The sequence below is a fragment of the Podarcis raffonei genome, chromosome 13 (assembly GCF_027172205.1).
Source record: "Podarcis raffonei isolate rPodRaf1 chromosome 13, rPodRaf1.pri, whole genome shotgun sequence".
NCBI classification, from domain to species: domain Eukaryota; kingdom Metazoa; phylum Chordata; class Lepidosauria; order Squamata; family Lacertidae; genus Podarcis; species Podarcis raffonei.
In genome coordinates this window covers 44498701-44525530 of record NC_070614.1, presented here as the reverse complement: position 1 = coordinate 44525530, position 26830 = coordinate 44498701, and the positions used below count along the sequence as shown (strand labels likewise).

Sequence of the window (26830 nt, the reverse complement as noted above, 5' to 3'; positions counted from 1 at the left end):
AGGGTTATTTCTGCTGCAAACAACAGTGTGCACTTGGGGCACCATATTGGGTAGCAGTAGGAGAAGCAGCAGCAACAACATCCTCATCACAAATATCCTTCTACTCTCTACTATATTGTTACTATCATCAGCCTGACTTGAACAGGATGTATTTGGTGACAGCCGACTTTGGCAATTCTGTTGCCAATTAAAGGGTCAGGAATCCACTTTCACTGTTACCAAAAAAAGGAATTGAAAGCTAAATAATCTAGAGTGATTTGAAACTTGACCTATACAATGAAAGAGGGAAACTGAACTGACTGAAATAACAGAGCCTGGTCTCCTCTCTCGTCCCTTACCATAGCAGTGAATGGAACGCTGGGGTGCTTTTCATCGTTTCAGATTTAGTTTTTGATTCTTTATTTTTCATTCTACCTTCTGGAGCTATTCCAGGTGAGTTGATTATAGTAATTTTAATAATTACAGGGCAGATAACCTTTTGTGCTATGTTTTTGGACTCTGTGTTGCATCAGGAATGGGAAGATTTCTGAAGTAAACATATCGGTCACATCACAGAATCAGAGATTTGGAAGAGGTGTCTAAGGTCATCAAGTCCAGTCTTCTTGCTAATGCAGGACATCCATAACTACAAACAAAAATAAAATTTGTCTAATTTCCTACTGTTATTGGCCCACACACTCTCTGACATATGTAACATTTATTCCCCGTTGCTAGATCTTGGAAACAATGATGGAAAGGGTCCAAACCATATCAGGATATAGAGACCCTGGATATTACTGTCCTGATACTTTTGAAAGAACGCATATCTACTGTTTGAAGTAGAGTGGTATGCTTGGGAACAACTGTGCTATCCGTCTTTTACTCTAGTAAGAAGTAGTAATTCCAAAGACTAGGTGGTCTATCACTGTCAGGCAGTGATAGGCAGTATTTTTCCCTCCAGATGGACTACAGCTTTCATCATCCATGATAATAATAGCCAATTGTAAGCTGATGTGAGCTGTAGTCCAGCAACATCAGGAGGGCAACAGATTGGGTACCCTTGGTGTAAGGAAGGTTTGGGCTGTTGAAAAAATGCCTTGTGTCTGGTGTCATGCTGAACTGTCAGGGCTTTGTCAAGTATTTGAGCCCTCTGAGCCTGAAGCAGTATTCATGGGAATGTGACTCCCTTCCCAGCCCCATCTTCCTGACTCCCTTCCCAGCCCCATCTCAATGCAGGCATAAGATTACAGAAGCGTAGAAGTCCCAGTTTATTCTTGAAGTTTTAAGATTATGTGTGTGTGTGTGTGTGTGTGTGTGTAAGGCAGCTATAAAAACATTGACTGTGAAGAAATCTTTTAAGAAAGAATTTTATTTTGAAACAGTTGAATAGTTAGAGCAAAGAACAAACAAATATAACCCTTCCCACTTAACAGTGACTAGAATTGTTATTTAAAGGAAACCGACTCTGCCTCACAGTGCTACTTAGATATCCCTTATTTCTCAACTTTTTGGCAAATAGTAGAGTTCTGTTTAGGTTCCCATTAGTTCAAATTATAGCTGACCCTCTTTTGTATTTTTACCCAATGGTAGGAGAAGTTTCAAAGAAAGAGCAGAGAAAGTGAGGGTTCTAGCTCAGTAACATCTTACATGGCACAAGGCTTTTGCATTCTCTGGGGAAGACATACCTGAAGAGCAGATAGGTCTCACACTATACACAATTTTCCCAGGCTAGTGCCTGTCTCCACTTCTTGCCTGATATTCCTTTCCAACAGCCACAGATCATGCAACCCAAACTGCCCACATTCTACCATAATTTGGAGGGAGACTTGATTGAGTCTTGTGCATGGCTCAGATATATTGAGCAATGCTCCCACTCAACATAAGGCAGCTTACAAGGTTCCCTTTTCCCTTTTTTCTATCTGCAGTTTCCAACACACCCCAACATCTGCTCAGGAGTTCCAGAACCTATTGGGAAAGTGGATGCCAGAAAATTAGAGTAAGGGATTAGAGTAACCCAATTCATTTCCATCTCATATGTAACTATGCTGGATCCCAAGAACATAAATGATAAGATAAGCTCTTCTGTTATTTTGACCACCACATCTGACACTGGCCAGAAAGATTACATAGCCTAACTCCCAACATAAATTACAATCTCTTCTGTCATTTATGCTTTGCTCCGTATCAGCTGTTCTCTGTTATTCAGCTCAGGCCTCATCACAATAATGTAGCATTTAGGGAAAAAGAGGCAAGCCAGCAGCCCAGCACTGGAAGCCAAGATCGAGAAAATCTCCACAGCCACCATGTATTTTCCTCTGGTGCTCAAGTATGTAGGAATAAAGGAGAACCAAACACTGCAGAAGACCAGCATGCTGAAGGTGATGAACTTGGCTTCATTGAAACTGTCAGGCAACTTCCTGGCTAAGAAGGCCACAGTGAAGCTGACAGTGGCCAGGAAGCCCATGTAGCCCAAAACACAGTAGAACATCAGGACTGACCCTTCGTTACATAATATTATAATTTCTTCACTCATTGAGTGCATATCTAAATCTGGGAATGGGGGAGAGGTTGCCAGCCATAAGACACAGATTCCTACTTGAACAATGGAGGCAGAGAGGACAATGGTGTAAGCCAGTTTTTTGCCTACCCATCTCCTGATCCTGGACCCTGGCTTGGTAGCCATGAATGCCAAAACCACCGATATGGTTTTGGCCAAGATGCTGGAGAGGGCTACAGAGAAAATGATGCCAAAACTTGTTTGTCGGAGAAGACAGGTCACCCACCTTGGTTTTCCAATGAACATCAAAGTGCATTGGAAACACAAGAGGAGGCAGAGTAGAAGAATATAGGTTAGGGTTCTATTGTTTGCTTTGACTATGGCAGTGTCCCTGTGCTTAATGAAGATGCCAAGTACAAGAATTGTGATCAGAGAGAATAAAAGTGCACAGAAAGTTGAAACGATGGCCAATGTTTCATCAAAGCCCAGGAAGTTTGCTGTCTTTGGAATGCATTGATCCTGGCCTTCATTTGGATACTGACCTGCAGGGCACCTGGCACATATTTCATTCTCTGAAAATACAATGTACAATCATTTTAAAAAACCATGATTATGCTAAAGAATGTTGTTATCTTCAGTACGGGAGATTTTATGCAGCCAAACAACTGTGCATTATTGCCAGTAAGTAAGGGAACTACAGAGCTGTAAATTTATAGAAAGGACTCTGTGATATCACTTCTCCAAGAAGTGAGGAAGTATGGTTTGTTTTCTGATCCTCTCTCTCTCTTCTGTTTGAACCATGCAACTGACCACATGCATCACGCTGGAGCTCCTTAGCCCAGTTTCAGTGCTTTAAGATATGGATTCTATTTTGTAACAAAGAATACCTTGCCTGTATTTGCTTCTGCTGTAGCACTGATTGATGCCTGAGTGAGACCTGTGATTACTGCATGTAAAGCATTTAACTGACTAATGGTTGTTGACTATTCACTCCGAGAGGGGAGTGAATTGCATTGTAAGCGCTAAATTTAAACACTATAATCAAATTCTGCTGGGTGCTATTTTGGCTAAAGAGTGAGTCAAGCTCTGCACATTTTATTGAATTTAGGCAGTTAGTCATGAATGCTTTTGCCCTAGATGCTTACAAAATCAAAAAATGTAGCAAATGTGGATAAGCTGTATGCTTTTAGTGGTGCTTTTCTGTTTTTCTCAGGACCACAGACACTGCATAGTTAAACAAGAGAAATATTGTTGCTGAACTATTGGCCACAGAAAGGCACTTTTGACAGGACTTTTAGCGTCTCCCCCAAAAGCCTTGTTTCTAGAGAAGGGGCCACCACTTTTATTCCACTGTAAATTAGTCAATGTTGGTGGTAAATTCATCAACCACCTTTCTAAAATATATTCTTTTTAAAAATGTGAAGATACAATCTTGAAGAATGTATTCTAGAAGGATAAAATTATATTGATATTATCTATAAACAATAAGGACAACACATCAAGCCATAATTTAAGACTTCCCTCCTCCAGAAATTAAACGCAGCAAAATTGTCAAGGAGTGCAGTGCTTACTAAAATAAATTGTATTGTTTTGTATATTTTTACATGCTATCTCCCACATTTCTCATTTGAGAACGTCTCATGTGGGCATGGATCTGCCCAGAATATACTAAAATGAATTATATAGTATATGCTAACACGGCATCTCTCACCCTTGTCATTTGAGAACGTCTCATGTGGACATGGATCACAATCATAACAGCAAAACTTCTCCCCCTCCTTCTTTTTCTTCCCATAACCAGGACGGCAATTGGCATTACATATTGAAAGTGGTGGTTCCTATCCGAAGATATGGGATAAGGTTAATATTAAGAAAATGTTTAAATTAATATAACATAAGGTGATTTATCAGTAAATAGGAGGGCCAATATTGTGGAATATATAATCCATATGTACACAGCTGACTCGAAGTGGAGTCTGGTGGGATGCTCTGTCACAAGAGACTAGGGCCCTGCGAGACTTGACATCTTTTCACAGGGCCTGAAAAACAGAGTTGTTCCACCAGGCCTTCTGCAACCCTCATAGAACTCTAGCCCAATGGTTGCCATTAATTAGAGTCTGAATTGATTTTAGAATGAGTTGGTTTTAGAATGTATTTCAATTAATTGATTATGATTTTATGTAAACTGTGTTATTTTTACTGTTGTTAGCCACCCTGAGCCCGGCTTCGGCTGGGGAGAGCAGGATATAAATAAATTATTATTATTATTGTTATTATTATTATTATTATTATTTAATTAATTAAAAAGTCCACTTACTATATTCATCTGATAGCAGTGGTTGTGGCTGGGCATGGCTGCAGAAAATCTGGGGTGGTGGATATCCCTCACCTATTTGGTCAGCTAACGGCAACAGTATGACTGATGGCCATGTGGGAAGTTGTGAAAAGACCACAAAATTTGCATTTGTTTTGCCCAATAGCAAGCAAGTTTAGCAGATGTGACTATGGGATTACTGCCATTTGATTCATGAATTTCACTAGGTGCTATTTTGATGTGACTCTAGATGGTGGGATTTGCATTAAAAAAACAAAACACCTTTCTACATAGAATACAATAAAAAAGCAATCTACATAAATGAAAAAGGGGGGGAAGAAAAGAGGAAGAGGAAGAGGAGGGGGAATGTAAAGCCCTCTACCAAAGATAGATCTTAACCCTTGTCTCTTATAAAAGGGGGTGGACCTTTCCAGCTTTAACCTAGGAGCTCCCCTTTTTTCTCCCAGGCTCCCACCTTGGCAGATCTTCCATCCCCTGCCTCTCATACAATGTATTTCACCTGCCATCCATATCCGTCCTGGGTGTACCAGAGTACAGAACATCCAAAACAAAACAAACAAACAAACAAAAAACCCACAACCCACAAGCAAATGCAAAGTACAGTGGTACCGCGGGTTACATATGCTTCAAGTTACGGACGCTTCAGGTTACGGACTCCGCTAACCCAGAAATAGTACCTCGGGTTAAGAACTTTGCTTCAGGGTGAGAACAGAAATTGGGCTCCGGCGGCATGGCAGCAGTGGGAGGCCCTATTAGCTAAAGTGGTGCTTCAGGTTAAGAACAGTTTCAGGTTATGAATGGACCTCTGGAATGAATTAAGTTCTTAACCCGAAGTACCACTGTAGATAAGCAAAAAAGGAAAAGAGGAAAGGGAAAAAAATGTTTGTACCCTGCCTATCTGATGGGGTTACCCCAGCCACTCTGGGCAGCTTCCAACAGGTATCAAAACACAATAAATCATCAAACATAAAAAAATATATTCCCCAGATTGCACACAGGATCCTTTCTCTCTTAGCTCTGTATCTGCTATCTCAAGATATTTCTTTATGTCTTTGTCAATGGTTTCATTTCACTTCTCGAGCATCAGAACTTCATTGTTTGTCTGTTTGGCTGCTCCAGGTACCTGTGTGGAGGTCCTCTCCATTTCATAATCTCCTGCCCCCATTTTCCCATTCCACTGTCATGGTCTGGCAGATCTTTCACCATAATGGTTTCTGTTAGTTTCCACCTTAACAGTCTCTGCCTTGAAGAAACGTGTCTGTCTCTTTAACAAAGAAGTACATTCCTTCCCACATTTAAGGAATTTAGCTTCACATTTGCAGCCAGCACTCCACAAAAAGGACAGAGAGTTATAATATAAAATGAATATTCTTAGGAACCAGAGCACTCTTATCTGTTGATAATCTTTCTCAGTCGCAAACAATTGTTTTGTTTTTAGCCTGATTAATATTTCTTCTTACACCAGCAGTTAGTTCGCTTTCCAGGTGAAAGTTTGATCGGCAGACAGATCACCTCATTTGTAATTCATCATCACAATCTCAAAAGCAGTAAAAAAAGGGGGGGAGGTTTTGCTGACCTGGTTCCCACAATTGTGGTTCCTCACTCCAAGTCACTCCCCCTGTCAAAATACTTTGCGTCTCTGGAGTGAAGAGAAGCTTTCCTGAGAGCATTAGAGATTAATCCCCTTGATCCCTCTATCTTCAATGAGAGAGTATGATAACCAAGAATTACGATTTGGCTATCTAATCACCACACAATTATCTCTGTTGATGGAGTGTTCAGCAGTAGCCATCTTTCTGCCTAGAAGTCCTCAAGATGTTGGGAATTGGAGGTAATGTAGCATAGCAGTTCGTTTCCTACCTGAAGGGTCATTATGAGTGAGTAGTTCTAGGAGATATTTGTTTGGCTTCATAGTCTTTAGGATGTGGTGTCCCATGAAGGTCCAGTTTATCTCCTATGTTATTTAGCATCTATGTGAAACTGTTGGCAGGTGTCATGGAGCATGGTATCATCAGTATGCTGATGACACACTCTCTAATCCATTGAAATAAAGAAAGGTATCTGGAAGTATCTGGAGGGTATAATGAACTGGATGGGGTTGGTAGCTCCTGGAAATGGTGCCTAAAGGTGTACAGTGAAGGGGCCAGTCAAATCTACCTGGAGAGAACATTTCACAAATGGAGAGTCACTGCTCAAAAGACCCACTCCCGTGTCTCCTCCCTCTAGACTTCTTGTGGAAGAGACAGATGAAATGGTTGCATGGTCTGGGTAGGTTCATATAGAGAGAGGCGGTCCTTCAGGTATAGCGGTCCTGAGCTGTTTAAGGCTTTATAGCTCCAAAACCACGCTTTGAATTGGGGCCAGAAAACAAGTAAAGTTACTCTTTCAAATAACAGGTAGGTAGCCGTGTTGGTCTGCTGTAGTCAAAACAAGATATAAAAAATCCTTCCAGTAGCACCTTAGAGACAAACCTTATATTGAAGAAGTGTGCATGCACACAAAGGCTCATACCAATAACAAACTTAGTTTGTCTCTAAGGTGGAAGGAATTTTTTTATTTTGCTTCGACTCTTTCAAATAGACATTCTCTCCACTAAAACACTGTCCATCTATTTAAGAATTTTCAACATAGATAAGATTTTCATCTTATTTTTGAAAACTTTCTTTTCTCCTCCAGTGTATAACAAACTTAATTATGCATTGCTTTCTTCCCTCCCTTACACCCCATCTTTATGGAAAACTATGAATGTAGCCATCTGAGAGCCAGTGCAGTTATTTTCTCACCTGAGTGAAGCCACTATGCCATTTGATTCTGTCTGCATTAATGGTGAGCTCTTTGCCAGGAGGGGCCTGAGGATCCAGCCTCCCCACTTTGACCCTGACATATGATCCATTTCGGAAAGTGACCAAATTTGTAATATCAAAGCCAGCTGCTAACTCTCCATATTCATTTAATGTGATTTCATCACCAGCACTGTTGTTGAACGAGATTCTCTGCAGGAATGAGTGGACCTATGTGAAAAGAGAACCACAAGGTCTACAAAGTCAGGGAATGGGCAGGTGTGGGAGACTCTCTGGTCCTGAATGGAGTAACTGTGCCTCTAAAGGACCAGGTGTGCAGTCTGGGGGTCATTTTGGACTCACAGCTATCCATGGAGCCACAGGTTATCTCATGCTTGGACTACTGCAATAAACTCTATGTGGTGCCACCTTTGAAGGTGACTCGGAAACTACAACTAATCCAGAATGTGGCAGCTAGACTGGTGACTGGGGGTGGCTGCTGGGACCATATAACACCGGTCCTAAAGGATCTTTATTGGCTCCCAGTGCATTTCCGAGCACAATTCAAAGTGTTGGTGCTGACCTTTAAAGCCCTAAATGGCCACGGCCCAGTATACCTGAAGGAGCATCTCCACCCCCATCGTTCCTCCTTCAAGGGTCTTCTGCTGGTTCCCTCACTGCGAGAAGTGAAGTTACAGGGAACTAGGCAGAGGGACTTCTCAGTAGTGGTGCCCTCCCTGTGGAATACCCTGCCTTCAGATATCAAGGAAATAAACAGCTAACTGACTTTTAGAAGACACCTGAAGGCAGCCCTGTATTGGAAAACATAATTATTAAATTATGTTTTAGTATGTTTTGATATATGCTGTGAGCCGCCCAGAGCAGTTAGGGAAACCCAGCCAGATGTTGTTGTTTTTGTTGTTAATTGGAGGGTGTGCATGGCTTTCGTTTCCTTCATTTCTGGAATCCCTGAATTTTGCTAGATCTCTGTATCATATGTGCTGGAATTACCAAGGAAACCAGAAATTTTCATGGACACTCCACCAGATTTTGAGAAACTTCAGAAAGCTACAAGGGTCATTTAAGGCTGTTTGATTTGCACTCCACTTGGCTAATTTGTGCTGTTAACCGTAGGTAAGAGGAATGCCTATGTAATCTAAAGTCTTTTTATTATTATAAGAACTTTTCTAATTCCCATCTCTGATATAATAAAATTATTTTAGTTCTCAAGGTTTCTTTCTTTACTTATAGTGCATTGCCAATGTAGATAATATATCAAGGCTTTGCACAACACAGAATATTTTGTAAACTGTACACCTTGTAACAGGAAACCCTACCTGCCAAGGTTTCAAATTCTGATGAGAGAGTCTTTCTCCACTCTCTGTTCCTTTGTGGTTGGCTCCAGCTGGAAACATGATCTGTAAGGCATGTGCCAAAGCATAGACAGCATTGTAGATGCTGTAACTGTGGCCAGTCATGCTCATTTCAAAAAATGATGCAGGAAGGCTCTCCAGCATCTCCTCTCCAGTACATGTGACATAAAAGTATTTTGATGCAGTGGATTTTGAGAGTGAACAACCAAATGCTTGTTCCCATAAATCTTTGATAAAGCCATCACCCTCTTCCCAATAAGGATTTACATGCTGAAGAAAGTCTTGAAAGCTGTGAGTCTCCTTGGAGTGGATACCAAAGGAGAGAGCACCATGGAACATTTGTAAGTTAATATCAGTATTTTTTTGAACTGTATGTAATGTGAAATCGATTTGAGCTGTTGTAATCCACACTTTTCCTTCAGGTAACTTCATATATGGATGATATAATAGCTGAGTTATCTTCACTGTCTTTGCAACATTTAACAGCCATGCAATAGATTGACTTTCTCCATATATAACAACAGCATTGGCTTTGCTCATTATGAAAGCTTGTGTGAAGAGCTTTGATCCACGTACCATATCATCTACTGTATCAAACATGTTACCAGTGACATGCAGATGGTACCAAATCTTTTCTGTGAATGCTGAACAGATCCGATTCTTGTAAAGCATTGGCTCAATTGCCCGCAAGAAATGTTCTCCAGCTTCATTATCTGGAGTGAGGAGCCCAACCCATTTCCATCCAAAATACAAAAGTAACTGGATAATTCCTTGATACTGAAGTCCTTCATTGGGGACCATGCGATAAAAGGAAGGGAACTTGGTTTGTTCATTCATGACTGATTCAAATGAACCATATGAAATCTGAAAAAAGAAAAACCAAACTGTCCAAGTGGAAACAAGAACTCCCAACACGTTTATCTGAATATAAGTGTTGTAAGTGTTGTAAACATTCCAATTACCTCCAGATAAGTATCTGTTTATTGGGAAGATTGTCACAATGTGCTTTAGCTATTATTCTACGAGCTTATATTTCTGTGCGTTATTATGCAGCATGTTTTGTGGTTTTAAATCTCTGCTGGGATTCTCTCATCAAAGAGTACTTGCCCCAAACCTGGATTTTGCTTCCAAGGAAGTCTCTTTTCTCCATTTCATCTTTCTATTGCCACCAATGCTTGGAAATTTTCAAGCAATCTTACATTATATGCATTAAACACACATTCTTTGGAACATTGCCCTTCTCACCCACGTTATACCTCTCTAATATAGTTATATACTGCAGTCTCTTTTACTCTTCCTTTTTAACCTGTCCATATTCATGAATCAGCAGGTTTCTAGTGGAAGGAGAGGGGGAGAGTTTATTATTGTGTGAAATTTCATTATTATTATTTTAATTCCCATATTCTACCTGTGGAATCTTGTAAAGACCTAAGATGTCTGCCATGCACAAAGAAGTCTCAGAGCCAAATCCCCCAATGACTCCTACTACATTTTTCTGGATGCTACATATGTAGTTGGGGAGAAAGTGACACGATTTAAAGAGCAGATCCAGAGTGGTTCGGTAGGTCATCTTTGAATCATAATAGCTATCATAGATGTGGAACCCAAGCGTGACATTGGGCAAGATCTTGGGATTCTCGTTGATCTCATCAATGGCAAACACCAAGGCAAGGAGGTGTTGGTACAACTTTGTCATCACCCTGCAAACAAAGTGAGTTACTGTTTTATGGGAGAATTAAACAGAGCATAAAATCTAGAACTGAAAGGAGAGGGTACAGCCCGCCAGTTTAGTCATGTATTATTATTATTATTATTATTATTATTATTATTATTATTATTAATCACCCTTCATCTGAGGATCATATGGCGGTTTACAATAAAAAAACATGAAATATATAGCACAGTATGAGCTAAAAACAGTGCCCCAGTTTAAAATGGCATAGATTGTTCAATTAGCCAAAGGCCTGGGAGAAGAGAATGTTTTTGCCTGGTGCTTAAAGATATGTAACGAAGGTGGCAGCTGAGCTCGCCTGGGGAGAGAATTCCATAAGTGGGGAGCAAAAAGCCCCATTGTTGTGTTGCCACCCTCCAGACCTCTCATGGAGGAGGCACATGAAGAAGGGCCTCAGGTGAGCTTTTTCCAGCTCTACACCATCCCTTCTTAGGTGAATTGACCAGAACAGTACATAGTGTACCAAGTGTGGTCACTGCCATTGGCAGTTCCTAAAGTGATGTTTGCTAGAATGGAATTCTAGCACAGATGCACCCTGTGTCCACATTTTCACTGTGTTATCTGCTATGACCCAAGGGCTCATTCCTGATCATTCACCACTAGTTCAGATGCCATAGGTATTTAAGTAAAATTAATATATTTTTTAGCCTGGAATAAGCCTCACTTTACACTTGCTTAAATTGAATTGCCTTTGCCATTTTAAGGCTCATGCAACCAGTATGCAGAGATTATTTTGTAGTGCTTTGCAATCGGTGTTATTTTTTAATAACTAAACATTTTAGAATCATCAGCAAACATGACTGGCTAACTGCTTGGCTGTATGTTGGAGAGCAGTTCTTATATCATCTTACCCACTTTCTCTTTCTCCTACTCTCCTTTCTCTTTATCTTTCCAGAATTGGTGAAGGAGAATGTTTTCTGATGTCTAATTAACAGTTTAGGCATAGCCTACAGTATGTGCATGGATATTTGTTATAGAAAATGTCCATTTGTTTTTTTTTTTTTTAAATGTAAAACTTTTCCCCAAAGCAATCAAAGTACTTTTCTGTCAGATATCCAGATATCAATGTATAAATAACAAATAAAATAATGTTAAGGACATTTTACTTACACTGGGAGATCAATAAAGACACGAGAAGGGTGTATATTGAAGGAAAGCTTGGGGTACATGTAAAAGATATGAGATGCTATCCCGCCAATGATAAGGTCACCTGGTTCATACCACTCATGTGGAATATGCACAGGATTATTTCTGCTGCAAACAACAGTGTGCACTTTGGGCACCATATTGGGAAGCAGCAGGAGAAGCAGCAGCAACAACATCCTGATCCCAAATATCCTTCTACACATGGACTCTCTGCCTCTCTACAATATTGTTACTATCATCAGTCTGACTTGAACAGGATGGATTTGATGGCAGCCAACTCCAGCAATTCAGTACTTAAGCAGACCTGTATCAACCTTTTCATTAACTTCAATAATGTCAAAAAAACTGATCGAATGCTATATAAAATGTCATGATTTGAGATCTAATTGATACAATGAAAAGCAAAACTCTCTGAAATAACAGATCCTGGCCTCACCTCTTCTGCCTTACCATAGCTGTCTTTGGAACACCGGGGTGCTTTAAATCATTTCAGATTTACGTTTTCATTTTTTATTTCCCATTCTGCCTCCTGGAGCTTTGCCGGGTGAATTGATTATAATAATTTTAATAATTACAGGGGATATAATCACTTTCACAATGTTGTTGGACTCTATGTTGGATCACCAGTAGGAGAACTGCTGAAGTAAACATATCTGCCACATCACAGAATCAAAGGTTAGGAAGGGATCTCAAAGGCCATCTTGCCCAATCTGCTTGCTAATGCAGGACACCCATAACTAAAAAAAGACCCCAAACCCAAACAAAACACCACCTCTTCCTAGAATACCTTGCTGGGGCCTCCTACACTCTCTCAACTAGGTGACACTGATCAGACATTGCTATCCACCCCACTAACTGGATCTTGGATACAATGCAGGAGAGTCCTAACCATATCCAAATGTACAGGCCCTGACTAATGCAGTCTAGACACTCTAGAAACAACACATATGTACTGTTTGAAGCAATGTGGCATGCATGGGAATCTCTCTGGCATCATCTAAAAACTGCTAGGATAGCTCAGTTGGTAGAGCATACTCTCAGAGTCATGAGTTCAAGCCCCACATTGGGCAAAATAATTTTTAGAGATAAGCCAACCTCATCCTTTCCCCACTTGTCTAATTTCCTATGGCTGGGGGTGCCTACACTCTGTGACACTTACTGGATCTTGGGAACAATGATGGAAAGGGTGCAAACCATATAGGGACTCTGGATAATACAGTCTAGCTACTTTTGAAAGAGCACATATATATTGTTTGAAGCAGAGTGGCATGCTTGGGGATGTCTGTGCCATCCCTTTCTTACTCTGGTAAGAAGTGGTAATTCTGAAGGCTGTCAGGGTGGCCCATCAGTGTAAGGCAGTGATAGGCAACGTTGCACCATCCAGATGTTTCTGGACTATAGCTTCTACCATCCTTGATAATAATGGTCAATTGTAAGCTGATGGAAGCTGTGGTCCTGAAACATCTGAAGATGCACAGATTCTAAACCCTTGGTGTAAGGAAGGTTTGAGCTATAGAAAAATGCCTCATGTCTGGTGTGATCTTTAACTGTCAAGGCTTTGTCAAGTATTAGAGCCCTCTTGAGAGTCCCATGGACTGCAAGAAGATCAAACCTATTCATTCTTAAGGAAATCAGCCCTGAGTGCTCACTGGAAGGACAGATCCTGAAGCTGAGGCTCCAATACTTTGGCCACCTCATGAGAAGAGAAGACTCCCTGGAAAAGACCCTGATGTTGGGAAAGATGGAGGGCACAAGGAGAAGGGGACGACAGAGGACGAGATGGTTGGACAGTGTTCTCGAAGCTACCAGCATGAGTTTGACCAAACTGCGGGAGGCAGTGGAAGACAGAAGTGCCTGTTGTGCTCTAGTCCATCGGGTCACGAAGAGTCGGACACGACTAAACAACAACAAGAGCCCTCTGAGCCTGGTGCAGTATCTATGGCAAAGTGAGTCATTTCCTTTCTCCCTTCACAGCCCCCTATCAATCCAAGCATGAGATTCTAGAAATGTTGATGTCCCAGTTTTAAAATGTTAGAGGTGTGTTTTTGCACCTAAAATTTCTCATGGAGTGACCATGTGATTTCCAGTGTGGAGCACTTTTAAATGCTCTGCTTCAATTGGCTATTGAGGCACAGTGGGGGTCGGAGATCATCAAGATGTTACAAATAATATAAATGAATAAGTGCAGAGGCTTCAAAATGCAACACATAAAACATGACCCATGATTTAACAGAACTACTGTCCCCATGAAATTGTCATTCATTTCTTAAAATAATTTGTTTATGTAGGGGGCATGGTAAGCTTGGTAATTAACACAGTGTCATTTGCCCAAGAAAACTCGAGAGAAGAAACACTGGTAACATGTTATATTTATTGACATATAACAATGATAGAATCTGCAATCAGAATAATTAAAACAAATTATCCAGTACCAATGAGGTATGCCTGGTGAAGAGGACTGATGGGAGCATTTCAACTCTCCCATCTCCTGAGCCAGTTGCCAGCCACACACAGTGATCACTCAGCAAGGCCTGAGGAAACTCCTCTGGAACTATCTCAGATCCATTCCTGATTTAGTTCAAGAACTGACCTAATGCTTAATTTGTAGAAAAAGCTTTAATTAAGCATATGGCTGGGAGGGAAATGGGGGGAAGAGTCTGCATCTCTTTCCTATTCAGGATTTAGAGCTGGGGTGGTGGTGTTTCAATTCTGAAGGGTGCTCTTTTGCAAACAACTTATTTGTGGGGAAGCTGTTTTTGATGAAGCACCATACAGGACCTCTGTCTCTACTTAACAGCTGTTTAATGAAGGCAGGGATACTGTGGGGTGGGGCATCAGGTGGGAAGCAGAATCAAGCAATCAGCCTCCTACAGTTACCTGGGAAGACACATTCAGTTAGGGCTAGACCACATCAGAATTTTCCAGCCTGATGCCTATGTTCACTTCCTGTCTGATTCACTGCAAGACAGCCACAGATAATTCTGGAGCATCTAAGTTGACCAGGAGTGATCCATAGCTGTCCCAGTTCATCTTGACTGATGCCAAACTCCTTCCAAATAGACCCAACTTGGCTCAGGACTGCCAAATCCAATGCACAATCCTTCTAGATAGACAACTGCTCTCAGTATTAGGCAATATTCCTGTGTTTCTCTCCCTCTCCTCTCTCTGCAACTACCTATGTTCTCCCCAGACTTGCCCAGGAAAGAAAGAGCCCCTTGACCAAAATGTGGGACAGCTATGGAGATGCAGGAGAAGGTAGGGTGGGGAAGAAAATTTTCTGGTAATTTCCTGCTTTGAAAAATACAGGGAAAATGATACCTACAAGCGAATCCACATAGCCCAAGACCCCAAAGAACCACAAAATATTCTGTCATTTATACTTTTTTTGTGTCAGCTGCTGTCTGTTGTTAAGGTCAGGTCTCACCACAATAATGTAGCATTTTGGGAAAAAGAGGCAAGCCAGTAAGCCAGTACTGGAAGCCAAGATCGAGAAGATCTCCACAGCCACCATGTATTTTCCTCTGGTGCTCAGGTAAGTTGGAATAAAGGAGAGCCAAACACTGCAAAAGACCAGCATGCTGAAGGTGATGAACTTGGCTTCATTGAAACTGTCAGGCAACTTCCTGGCTAAGAAGGCCACAGTGAAACTGACAGTGGCCAGGAAGCCCAGGTAGCCCAAAACACAATAGAACATCAGGATTGACCCTTCATTACATAACACTACAATTTCTTCATTCATTGAGTGTGTATCCAAATCTGGGAAAGGGGGAGAGGCTCCAAGCCAGAAGGCACAGATTCCTACTTGAACCATAGAGGAGGAAAGGACAATGGAGTAAGTCAGTTCTTTTCCTACCCATCTCCTGATACTGGATCCTGGTTTGGTAGCCATGAATGCCAAAACCACTAGTATGGTTTTGGCTAAGATGCTAGAGAGGGCCACAGAGAAGACAATGCCAAAAGCGTTTTGTCGGAGAAGGCAGGTCACCTTATTAGGTTTTCCAATGAACAACAAAGAGCAGAGGAAACACAGGAAGAGGGAGATGAGGAGAATATAGGTGAGGCTTCTGTTGTTGGCTTTGACGATAGCTGTATCCCGATGCTTAATGAAGATGCTGAGCACCAGAATTGTGATCAGAGAGAATAGAAGTGCCGGAGTAGCTGAAACAATGGCCAACGTTTCATGAAAAGCTAAGAAGTTTGGAATCTTAGGAATGCATAGATCCTGGTCTTTGTTTGGATATTGATCTGCTGGGCAACTGACACATGTTTCCATGTCTGAAAACAAACGAACAATGCATGACAATTTGAAGCAACCAATACTATTCTTAAGAATTTCCTCACAATTAGTCCATCTAGCATTTTGTTTTCCATTTCAAAATGTTTCAAAACTTTCAACCCAAATGCTTTTACCCTTGATCAGCGGTTCCTAATTAGCTAAGTACTGTGGACCCCCTGTTTTTCAAAAGTCAAACATGGACCCCCTACTTTTGAAATTGTTGCTATATTTCTAGTAGTGTTTATTGTGCATATGGTGCCACAGACAGCCTGTGTTGGCTATGCGGACCCCATGGGGTTCACAGACCACCAATTGGGAACCACCGTCTTAGATTAAGAAAAAATAAAGGTCATGTATTAAATCTGGATTATTTTTTCCCACGAAGAACATCTGCTTTTATAACCCTTCCCTCCTTTCCCCTCAAATCATATACTACATATAAAAATGAGTACGTTACAGCTGAAATCTCTGTGGCCCAGAAAGGTGACTTTAATGAGACTTTCACCCTGTCATCAAACAGGGTGTTCATAGAGGAGAAACCACAACTTATATTCCCCCAAAACTTTATAGAAGTTGGAGGAAAAATATATTATCTCCCATTTTAAAATATTTTCTGCAAGATGTTTTAAAGATAAAATTATATTGATGTTATCTATAAACAATGAGAAAAACACATCAAGCCATATTTTAAGCCTTCCCTTGCTTCCCTTGCTGAAGAACCCAGAGCTTACTAAAATAAATTGCATTGTTTGGTATTGTCTTAAGATGACATTGTCCACCTTTCTCATTTGAGATCATTCCTTCTGGACATTGATCACAGTCATAGCAGCAAAACTTCTTCCCCTCCTTCTTTTTCTTCCCGTATCCAGAATGGCAGATGTCATTACATACAGAAGGGGGTGGCACCTATCCAAAGACGTAGGAAAAGATAAATGTTTTGGGGGATCAATGTAATATCCAATATCAGGTGATTTAGCAGTAAATATGAGGACTAATAAGGGACGCAGGTGGCGCTGTGGGTAAAAGCCTCAGCGCCTAGGGCTTGCCGATCGAAAGGTCAGCGGTTCGAATCCCCACGGCGGGGTGCGCTCCCGCTGCTCGGTCCCAGCGCCTGCCAACCTAGCAGTTCGAAAGCACCCCCGGGTGCAAGTAGATAAATAGGGACCACTTACCAGCGGGAAGGTAAACGGTGTTTCCGTGTGCGGCTCTGGCTCGCCAGAGCAGCGATGTCACGCTGGCCACGTGACCCGGAAGTGTCTGCGGACAGCGCTGAGTGAGATGGGCGCACAACCCCAGAGTCTGTCAAGACTGGCCCGTACGGGCAGGGGTACCTTTACCTTTACCTATGAGGACTAATAGTGTGAAATATATGATCCATATGTGCACAGGTGTCACATACAGTGTGGTAAAGAGCTGCTCCTCTAATCATTGTACAAACTCAACAAGACTGCAATATTTATACCTAGACCATCCACTCTTTCAGCTGCACCAGAATTCAATCTAATCTCACTTCACAACCTAACTGCATTTTCTTTAAGGATTTTATATATGTTCTTTGTTGTGACTCAATGAGATGGCAATTAAACATAACCCATTACAGTGGTTCTGTTCCTACCTGCATGGTCAATCTGAGAAACTAATACTAGGGAACCATGCCATGGCTTTTGGGCTTTGGTGTCCCTTTAGGACCCATTCTGTGTTTTGTTGCCATTTATCATCTGTATGGAACACTTCAGAATCATATCCTAGGATCTGGAACACAGTGTCATCTGTATGCTGATGATCTGCAGCTCTCTCTCTTCACTAGATTGGAAAGAGAGAAGGTGGTGAAGGTACTGCCCAGGTGTCTGGAGGGAGTGATGGATTGGGTGGGGGTTGAATCCTTATAAGAGAGGAGTACTTTGGGTGGGTGTTTCCCATGCTTGGGAACATAGGTGCCAACTCTGGGTTGGCCCTAGCACCCACAAAATCCCCCTTGAAGGGGCTGGGCACCCACAAATTTTGGTGCCAGGGTTATTCACACTGCATGACCCCCACAGCCCTGGCACCCATAGTTGTGGGGCCAAGCTTGGCACTCCTGCTTGGGAATTATGTGCAAAACCTGTTATGGGAGGGGTTGCACTCCTTCTGAAGCAGGAGTTTCTATGTTTCTTTTTGGTGGCTAGGAGTGCTTATGCCCACCTTAGGCTTATTCACCAGCTACAACTGTCTCAAGATGTATGCATCCCAAACTTAGAATCACACAAACTCAAGAAGATTATAATGCTCATTCTCCGCCCAAACAATGATACAGCTAGCGTAGCCTTTGCTTCAGTAATTTCACAAACAAGAATGCTGGACAATTGTGGATTTTCTGGTAGTCATTGGTCCTCCTTTGTGTGAGATGTTTTCTGGGCATGTAGCTCTTTTTGGTATTGTGGGTCATCTGTTCATGTACAATGGTACCTTGGGATAAGAACTTAATTCATTCCGGAGGTCCATTCTTAACCTGAAACTGTGCTTAACCTGAGGTACCACTTTAGATAATGGGGCCTCCCGCTGCCGCCACGCCACTGACACACAATTTCTGTTCTCATCCTGAAGCAAAGTTCTTAACCTGAGGTACTATTTCTGGGTTAGCGGAGTCTGTAACATGAAGTGTCTGTAACCCGAGGCACCACTGTACTGGTAGACCTTACAGCATTTCTTAAAGGGCAATGTTTTCTTGATGGCTTATAATGTCAGTATCACATGCAATATAATATCATGTACAAGAAAAGTGCCACCAACAAAACAGCAGACCAAGAAAGAGGGCCTCAGAAGCTGAAGGCGCTAACATGCAGGAAAAGTCATTCAAATGGAGTATCTCACCATTAAACTATCTCTCTCACATTGGTCTCTACAGCCACACCTGGTGCTGTAGCCTTCAAAAAGTTTGACCTCACCCCCAAAGGTGCACTTCTCCATTGTCTCCTGGGACAGACGGATGCCAACTATCCATCCATCCATCCATCCATCCAAGCAACCAAGCAAGCAAGCAAGTACTATCCATCTAGATATGGAATCCTCTTTTTTTAAGCCTATATTTTAATAGTGAATATCAAAGTTAACAATGTGTGAAGTGCTTTTGTTGCAACCCATTTTGTGGGTCACCACATATTATGGCATTTCAGCCACTGTGCATTTATTTCCATACCTTAGTGAAGCGCCTGTGCCATTTGATTCTGTCTTCATTAATGGTGAGCTGTTTGCCAGGAGGGGCCTGAGGATCTAGCCTTCCCACTTTGACTCTGATGTAGGAATGATTTGGGAAAGTGACCAAGTTGGTAATATCAAAGCCAGCTGCTAACTCTCCATATTCGTTTAATGTGATTTCATCCCCAGCACTGTTGTTGAATGAGATTCTCTGCAGGAATGAGTGGAGCTAAGGGGAAAGATAATTGAAAGGTCTATAAAGCATTTCCATGAACACTTCGACAGGCACTGACAAACTACAGAATGTCGCAAGGGTATAATTTGACACAGTTTGACAAGCACTTCACTTGACCAATTCATGCTGTTAGGAGATACCAAGAGGGGAAATAGGTAGGCAAGTTCCCATACACATTTCTTAAAAAATTCTACCCCCACCCCCACTGAGATATGGTTAGGATTTCTGATAGCACCCTGCACACACACACACACACACACACACACCGTTGTTGTTGTTTTAAAAAAGGTCTAATTTATGCCAGTTGAATTTTTGGGACAGTCGTAGGTAGCTCTAACTCTTTTGATAGTTGCTGTTACTTACCTGTCCTTTAAGAGTTAATACCTGTTAACTCCCGCTTACACTTATTTAACATACACACTTGCAGCTTCATGTGTCTGGTGCAAAAATATTTTTTTTTAAATGGTGTGCACACGGGGGGTGGGATAAGAAAATGGAGTGAAAATGGAATGAAAGGGAGGGGGTGAGTGGGAGAGCAGGAAAAAAATGGCCAGCAGTCCTTAGCAGCTTTCATGAGGGTGTTTGAGTGTAGAAGAGGTGGTTGGAGAGAGTGATCGGAAGAGTTCAGAGAGACTTGCATAGGCCAGGGGTCAGCAAACTTTTTCAGCAGGGGTTGGTCCACTCTCCCTCAGACCTTGTGGTGGGCCAGACTATATTTGGGGAGGGGGTGAAATGAACGAATTCCCCACAAATAACCCAGAGATGCATTTTAAATAAAAGGACACAGTCTACTCATGTAAAAACACCAGGCAGGCCCCACAAATAACCCAGAAATGCATCTTAACTAAAAGGACACAGTCTACTCATGTAAAAACACGCTGATTCCTGGACATCCATGGGCCGGATTTAGAAGGCGATTACCTACCCATGGCGTAGGGGTTTGGAGACAATTGAGGAGGTTGGAGTGCTGAAGATGCAATTCAAGAGGGTGATATGCTGAGGCTAGAAAGACTCGTGTGTGTGTGGAGTGACAACAGAGGAGTATAGAGTGTGGCAGAGGGAGTTGGTGAGGGTTGGAGAGACACCTGAGGGGTTTATAATGTGGAGAAGGTGGCTGGCAGAGCTTCAGACTGCAGAATAGTCCCCAAACACAAGGCATCATTGACATCACCATTAGCTGCTGAGAAAACAAAGAAGTGGAAGGGGGTTCCTGCACTGGAAGAGAAGTTAGCTGTACTTGACTGCTTGAGGGATAATATGCCTGTGTGTGCTGGGGGTATGCAAAATTGGCCACAACAAATCCAGTATCCATGCCATCAAGGTGCATGGGAAGGAGATCCATGGGTCAGTGGCAGCAAGTCCAGCACTGACTGCAAAGGTGACAGCCAGGTGCAGGACAAGGAAGAGGAGGCGCTGAACTTGTGGCTGGAAGACATGAACTGGAAATGCGTTTATTTGGCTGGTAGCATCTTGCGCCAATATGCTCCAAGCTTCTATGACCACTTCAAATAATCCACCAGCCTACCAAAGTCATTTAAGCCCAGGTTGGCTTAACAGCTTGAAGAGCCATTAAACCTGAAGGATATCTGAATGACAGACAATGCTGCATCTGCAGATGGAGACGGCGAAAAAAAACACTGTGCCAAGCACTTCTGGCTACTGGTCAACTGCCCTGGTGCTTATATCATGTGAAGTGAGGGAGATGAGGAGGAACACTAAGAGCTACATTTGTCCCTCAGCAGTAAGTGCAGCAATTTATTATTGATGGTTCACAACTTTAACCTGTTGCAGGATCTAAGCCAGACCCAGTTGAATATAGCAGAGCATACGCAGACTTCCAGAAGCAATCAGTTGCAGGCAGGTAGGATGAAGCAGGAACAAGACGCTGCTACCAATAACTTGGTTACTTATAGGTGTTTATTATTTACAGCAGACTCACAAGTAACTATATACAGGATACAGACACAGATCTTAACTCTCTCACTGAACAAACTCCAAACAACTCTCAGAACACACACTGACCAACCAACTAACCAACCAACAAGGAAGGTCATGAGACATCATGCCTATGTAGAGACCTCAACCAATAGAACAGTTGTATCCAAGGTCCCATATCTCTAGGCAGAATAACTCCCTTTGCTCAGTCTTCATGGCCTTTGGCCAACTCCTTAAATGCTTCTGTGGGAAGCTGCATCAGATTGCACGTAGTCAAAAATCCCAACATTTATAAGATGGCTTTTTAATAGTTTTCTAGAGGTTGTTCTAGCCTTACGTGATTTTGCTTATACGTGGAATGGCGATGATTGTAAACCCCATGTAAAATGTGAGTTAGCTGTAGTCCTTGTTAATCTGTCACTTATAAAAACCTGTGTCATCTAAAGTCTTGGAAGGGACCACAAGGGTCATCCAGCCCAACCCCTGCAACACAGGAAGCTCAAATAAAGCATCAGTGACAGATGGCTATTTAACCTCTGCTTAAAAACCTCCAAGGAAGGAGAATCCATAACCACCCAAGGGAGTCCATTCCATTGTTGAACAGCTCTGTCAGAAAGTTCTTCCTGATATTTAGTCAGAATCTCCTTTCTTGTATCGAGTTCTACCTCCAGAGCAGAAGTTTGCTCCATCTTCCATGTGACAGCCTTTAAAATACTAGAAGATGGCTATCACATCTCCTCTCACTCTCCTCTTTTCCAGATGTATCCAGATCCTTCAACTCTTCTTCATAAGGCTGGGTTTCAAGACCCTTGATCATTTTGGTTTCCCTCTTCTGCAAACGTTCCGGCTTGTTAATAGCCCTCTTAAATTGTGGTGTTCAGAACTGGACACAGTATTCCAGGTGTGGTCTGACCAAGGCAGAATAGAGTGGTACCATTTCCCCCCCTTGACACTATACATCTGCTGATGTAGCCTAGAATAGCATCAGCCCCCCCCCTCTACACCACACTGTTTAGTCATGTTATCCTTGTGGTCCACCAATATTCCTAGATCCTTTTCACATGTACTGCTAGTAAGCCAGGTGTCCCCCATCTTATATTTGTGCAGCTGGTTCTTCATGCCTAAGTGCAGAACCTTACATTTGCCCCTGTTGAAACTCATTTTGTTAGTTTGGGCCCAGTTCTCCAATCTGTTAAGAACACATTGAATCTTGATTCTGTCGTCTGTGGCATTAGCTACCCCTCCCAGATAGGTGTCATCTGCAAATTTGATGAGCATCCCCTTAATTCTTTCATCCAAGTCATTTATAAAGACGTTGAACAACAACAGTATCCTGTGGCATCCCACTTGTCAATTTTTCCATTCGGTATATGTATTTTAAAAAATATCCTAATTCCCACATTTGTGACAACCTTCCTAATTTTATTCTTTTATTTCTTTACTTATAATTAAATGCTAGCTCGCATGACAAATCAGCACAGTGCACAACACTAAACAAATTGCAAAATGAATACTTTGTAAGAGGAAACCCTACCTGCCAAGGTTCTACATATCGCAGGGCAAGTCTTCCCCCAGCACCTCTTCCTTTGCGGATGGCTCCAGCCAAGTGCATGCTATTCAAGGCATGTGCCAAAGCATAGACAGCATTATAGATACTGTAGCTGTGACCAGTCATGCTCATTTCAAAAACTGCTGCAGGGAGGCTCTCCAGCATTTCCTCTCCAGTACATGCGGCACGAATTACTTTTAAGAGACTGGAGTTTGAAACTAAGCAACTGAATGCATGTTCCCAGAAATCTTTGATAAAACCATTTCTCCCCATCCAATCAGGATATATGTCCTGAAGAAAGTCTTGAAAGTTGTGAATCTCCTTGGAGTGAATCGCAAAGGAGATAGCACCATGGAACATTTGTGTATTAAAATAAGCAAATTTTTGAAGGACATATAATATGAAATCAATTTGGGCTGTTGTAATCCATACTTTTCCTGCCCGTAACTTCTTAGGAGAAAGTAGTAGCTCAGCTACCTCCATTGTCTTTATAGCACTTGACAACCATATAATAGATAGACTTTCTCCATATATAAGAACTGCGTTGGCTTTGCTCTTCATGAAATTTGGTAACAAAACCCTTTTTTCTAGCATGTTACCGGAATAATGCATATTTGGTTCGACTCGTTCTGTGAATTCTGAACAGATTCCATTCTTGAAAAGCATTGGTTCAATTGCCTCTAAGAAGCGCTCTCCTGCATCATTAGCTGGAGTGATGAGCCCAACCCATTTCCACCTGAAATGCAGAAGTAACTGGATAATTCCCTGATACTGAAGGCCTTCATTGGGGACCATGCGGTAAAAAGAAGGGAACTTGGTTTGATGATTTATGGCTGGTTCAAATGAGCCATATGAAATCTGAAAAAGAGAAAAGCCAACACTTTCCAAATGGAATCAAGAACTCATGCTATTCCAGTTTCTTTGAATAGAAATAGAAATCCTATATATCCAAAATGTGATGAGTTTAGGGAGAGCAGCAACCTCAATTTATATATAAAAACAATTGCTCAATTGTTTCTGCAGATATTTAGTACTGTTATTGTTATTACGACATCATCACAGCTATGCTTGTACACATTGATAGAGAGCAGCATTTATCATTGTTCTATTAAATGTCTGCTAAATGGATGGAGAGAAACTCCAAGGTGGAGGTGGGGCAACAGAAACTATTGATCATGTTCTTTTGCTCTGTAACCTTTATAGTGACTATAGAGAGAGGTTGATGCTCCATCTACTAAGAACTCATCCAGGAAGATCTACAGTATTCGGAAATCCTGAAGATCATCATAAGATTATATATATTATTGTTTTCTGGCCACAATAAACCACATCATATAAAATATCACTAAAATACAAAAATACAATACCAATCATTTTCAGCAAAACTCAAAAAATCTGTGCCAGCATAGTACTGGCACCTCTGTATCTCTCTCTGAAATGCCAAATGCAAGAACAATAGCAAGAAAACAGTGTTTGTAATTAGCCTCTGAAAGTGAACAGTGCTGAATAACATCATACTTCCCCAGGAAGGGAATTTCATAGGAACATTCTTAGTTAATGCGTCCTGAGTTATTTATGCCTTTGTACACCAGTATCAATGTCATAAATCGAGATTGGTAGCTCACAGGCAGCCAGTGCAGTCCTTTCAGGATTGAAGTAATATGGACCAATCTAGGTGCCTCATTTACGAACTTGGCACCTTTGCAACAATCTTCCATTACATCTACTAAATACACATCACCCTTCTTACACACATTGTTGGATATGCATACTACGCCCCCATCCCAAATATATCCACATATTACATCCCTTTTTCCTTCTTCCAATTTAACACTCCATATTACGAATTAGTAGATTCCTACTACAAGGAAACGATAACAGTGAATTATGGTACAAAATCTCCATTTTCCAAAACCCATATTCTACCTGTGGAATCTTGTAAAGGCCTAACACATTTGCCATGCACCAGGTAGTATCAAAGCCAAGTCCCCCAATGACTCCTATTACATTTTTCTGGATAACACAGTTGTAGTTGGGAAGAAAGTGATGTGATTTAAAGAGCAGGTCCAAAGTGGTTCGGTATGTCATTCTTGAATTAAAATAGCTATCATAGCTGTGGAACCCAAGAGAGACATTGGGCAATATCCTGGGATTCTCATTGATTTCATAAACAGCAAATACGAAGGCCAGCATGTGCTGGTAAAACTTTGTCATCACCCTGCAAATGAAGTGAGTTACCATTTCACGGGAAAAATTAAACAGTGCACATAACCTATATATAAGAGTTTAATCTGCCTGCCAACAAAGAGGCAGCACAGCTGGCAAGGATTATTTGGGGTTTTTAAAGACAATATTCAGACACTCCTGTTTCTTAAAAAATATATCAAAGTGTTCTCTACAGCTGCTGCACACTTTGTTGACATCTTCATGAAACTATCTATTGATGATTTCTTACAACCACTTGAGACCCCATGAGCATAGAAGTGAGATTACTATCTTAGGTCCATCACTTAACACTTGCTTACAGTGAATTAGGTTTGCCATTTCAATGCCCATGCACCCAGTTTGAAGAGATCATTTTGGAGCTCTTTACAATCCTTGTTTGTTTTCTCTATCCTGAACATTTTGGTATCATAAGCAAAACTGAGTACCTCACTTCTTGGCTGTACGTAGAAGGGCTCGTTTTAAAAATTCTATCCCCTTTCTCTTTCTCCTACTCCCTTTTCACTCTGTCATCCAATGTCAGTATTGGATTAAAAAAGCACTTAATGTTAACTGACAGTATGTGCATAGCATATGTTCATGGAGATTTCTAATAATCCCCCCCCCAATTCATTTAAAAACTAAAGTTCTAATGCTATTTCCCTGCCAAATCAATCAAAGTTTTCTTCAGTCAGATATAATGTATAAACAATAAATAAAATAACCTTAAGTACCGGTTACTTACATTGGGATGCCAATGAAGCTTTGAAAAGGGTGTTTCTTGAAGGAAAATTTGGGGACTATGTAATAGATATGAGATGCTATTGCACCAATGACCAGGTCACCTGGCTCATGCCACTCGTGTGGAACAGGAATAGGGTGATTTGTTGTGCATTTAACACTTTGGACTTGGGGCACCATATTGGGGAGCAGCAGAAGCAGCAGGAGGAACATCCTTCTATGCATAGACTCCTCTATTTCCCTCTACAATTATTACTGTCATCCACCTGCTTCAAATAAGATAGATTTGGGGGCAGTTGACACTGTCAGTTTGGTACTTAAACAGACATGTGCCCAACTTATTGTTAACTCAAACTCTGTCACAATATAATGGCATGGGTGACAAATAAGATACATGCCTCAAATACATAATTTGATTCAAGATTTATAGATTAAAAGAGGGAAACTGATAACTGACAAGTAACAGAGCCCAGCCTGTCTCCCCACCCCCTTACTACAGCTGTATATGGAGCACCGAAGAATTTATAATCATGTCGGACTTGCTCGTTGATTCTTTTTTCCACCCTGGAGTTTCGGCCAGGAGAATTGATTATGGTAATTTTAATAATCACAGGGGAGAAAATCACTTGTGCAGTGTTTTTGGAGTCTATGGCGCATCAGCAGTAGGGGATGACAATTTGTCACATCGTATTTGTCACATCACAGAATCAAAGCTTAGAATTGGACCTGCCAGGTCATCTAGTCCACTCCATGCCAATCCTTGACATCCACAAGTAATAACAATAATAAAACCCACTGATGGGCAGGCATCAATCCACTTTCTAAAAATCCCTTCCTAAGAATATTTTTAGAGTTGAACCTATCCAATCCTTTCTC

The 26830-nt window shown here is 41.5% G+C and overlaps 2 protein-coding genes across 2 annotated transcripts; both read right to left on the bottom strand.

The window, feature by feature from the left end:
• Positions 1-2146: 2146 nt before the first annotated feature.
• LOC128399042 (vomeronasal type-2 receptor 26-like) lies at positions 2147-11982 on the bottom strand. The gene is made up of 6 exons (XM_053360300.1): positions 11807-11982; positions 10373-10664; positions 9541-9828; positions 7595-7822; positions 4188-4314; positions 2147-3048 (listed from the first exon to the last, which is right to left on the bottom strand). The coding sequence occupies exons 1-6, from the start codon at positions 11980-11982 to the stop codon at positions 2147-2149; spliced, it is 2013 nt and encodes a 670-aa protein (XP_053216275.1).
• Positions 11983-14791: 2809 nt separating this feature from the next.
• On the bottom strand, positions 14792-26134 carry LOC128399041 (vomeronasal type-2 receptor 26-like). Its single transcript, XM_053360299.1, has 6 exons — positions 25959-26134; positions 24938-25229; positions 23444-23869; positions 19294-19521; positions 16898-17024; positions 14792-16117 (listed from the first exon to the last, which is right to left on the bottom strand). The coding sequence occupies exons 1-6, from the start codon at positions 26132-26134 to the stop codon at positions 15213-15215; spliced, it is 2154 nt and encodes a 717-aa protein (XP_053216274.1). The 3' UTR covers positions 14792-15212.
• Positions 26135-26830: the final 696 nt, after the last annotated feature.

Bases quoted from the DNA above. Each gene is read 5' to 3' on its own strand.
- LOC128399041 (XM_053360299.1), bottom strand. From the start codon at position 26,134: ATGGTGCCCCAAGTCCAAAGTGTTAAATGCACAACAAATCACCCTATT. The intron at 25,230-25,958 runs GTAAGTAACCGG...CTTCATTTGCAG, and splicing joins AGCTTCATTGGCATCCCAAT to GGTGATGACAAAGTTTTACC. The intron at 19,522-23,443 runs GTATGGATTACA...CTTTCCCCTTAG, and splicing joins AGAAGTTACGGGCAGGAAAA to CTCCACTCATTCCTGCAGAG.
- LOC128399042 (XM_053360300.1), bottom strand. From the start codon at position 11,982: ATGGTGCCCAAAGTGCACACTGTTGTTTGCAGCAGAAATAATCCTGTG. The intron at 10,665-11,806 runs GTAAGTAAAATG...CTTTGTTTGCAG, and splicing joins GTCTTTATTGATCTCCCAGT to GGTGATGACAAAGTTGTACC. The intron at 9,829-10,372 runs GTAGAATATGGG...TTCTTTTTTCAG, and splicing joins GTCTTTACAAGATTCCACAG to ATTTCATATGGTTCATTTGA.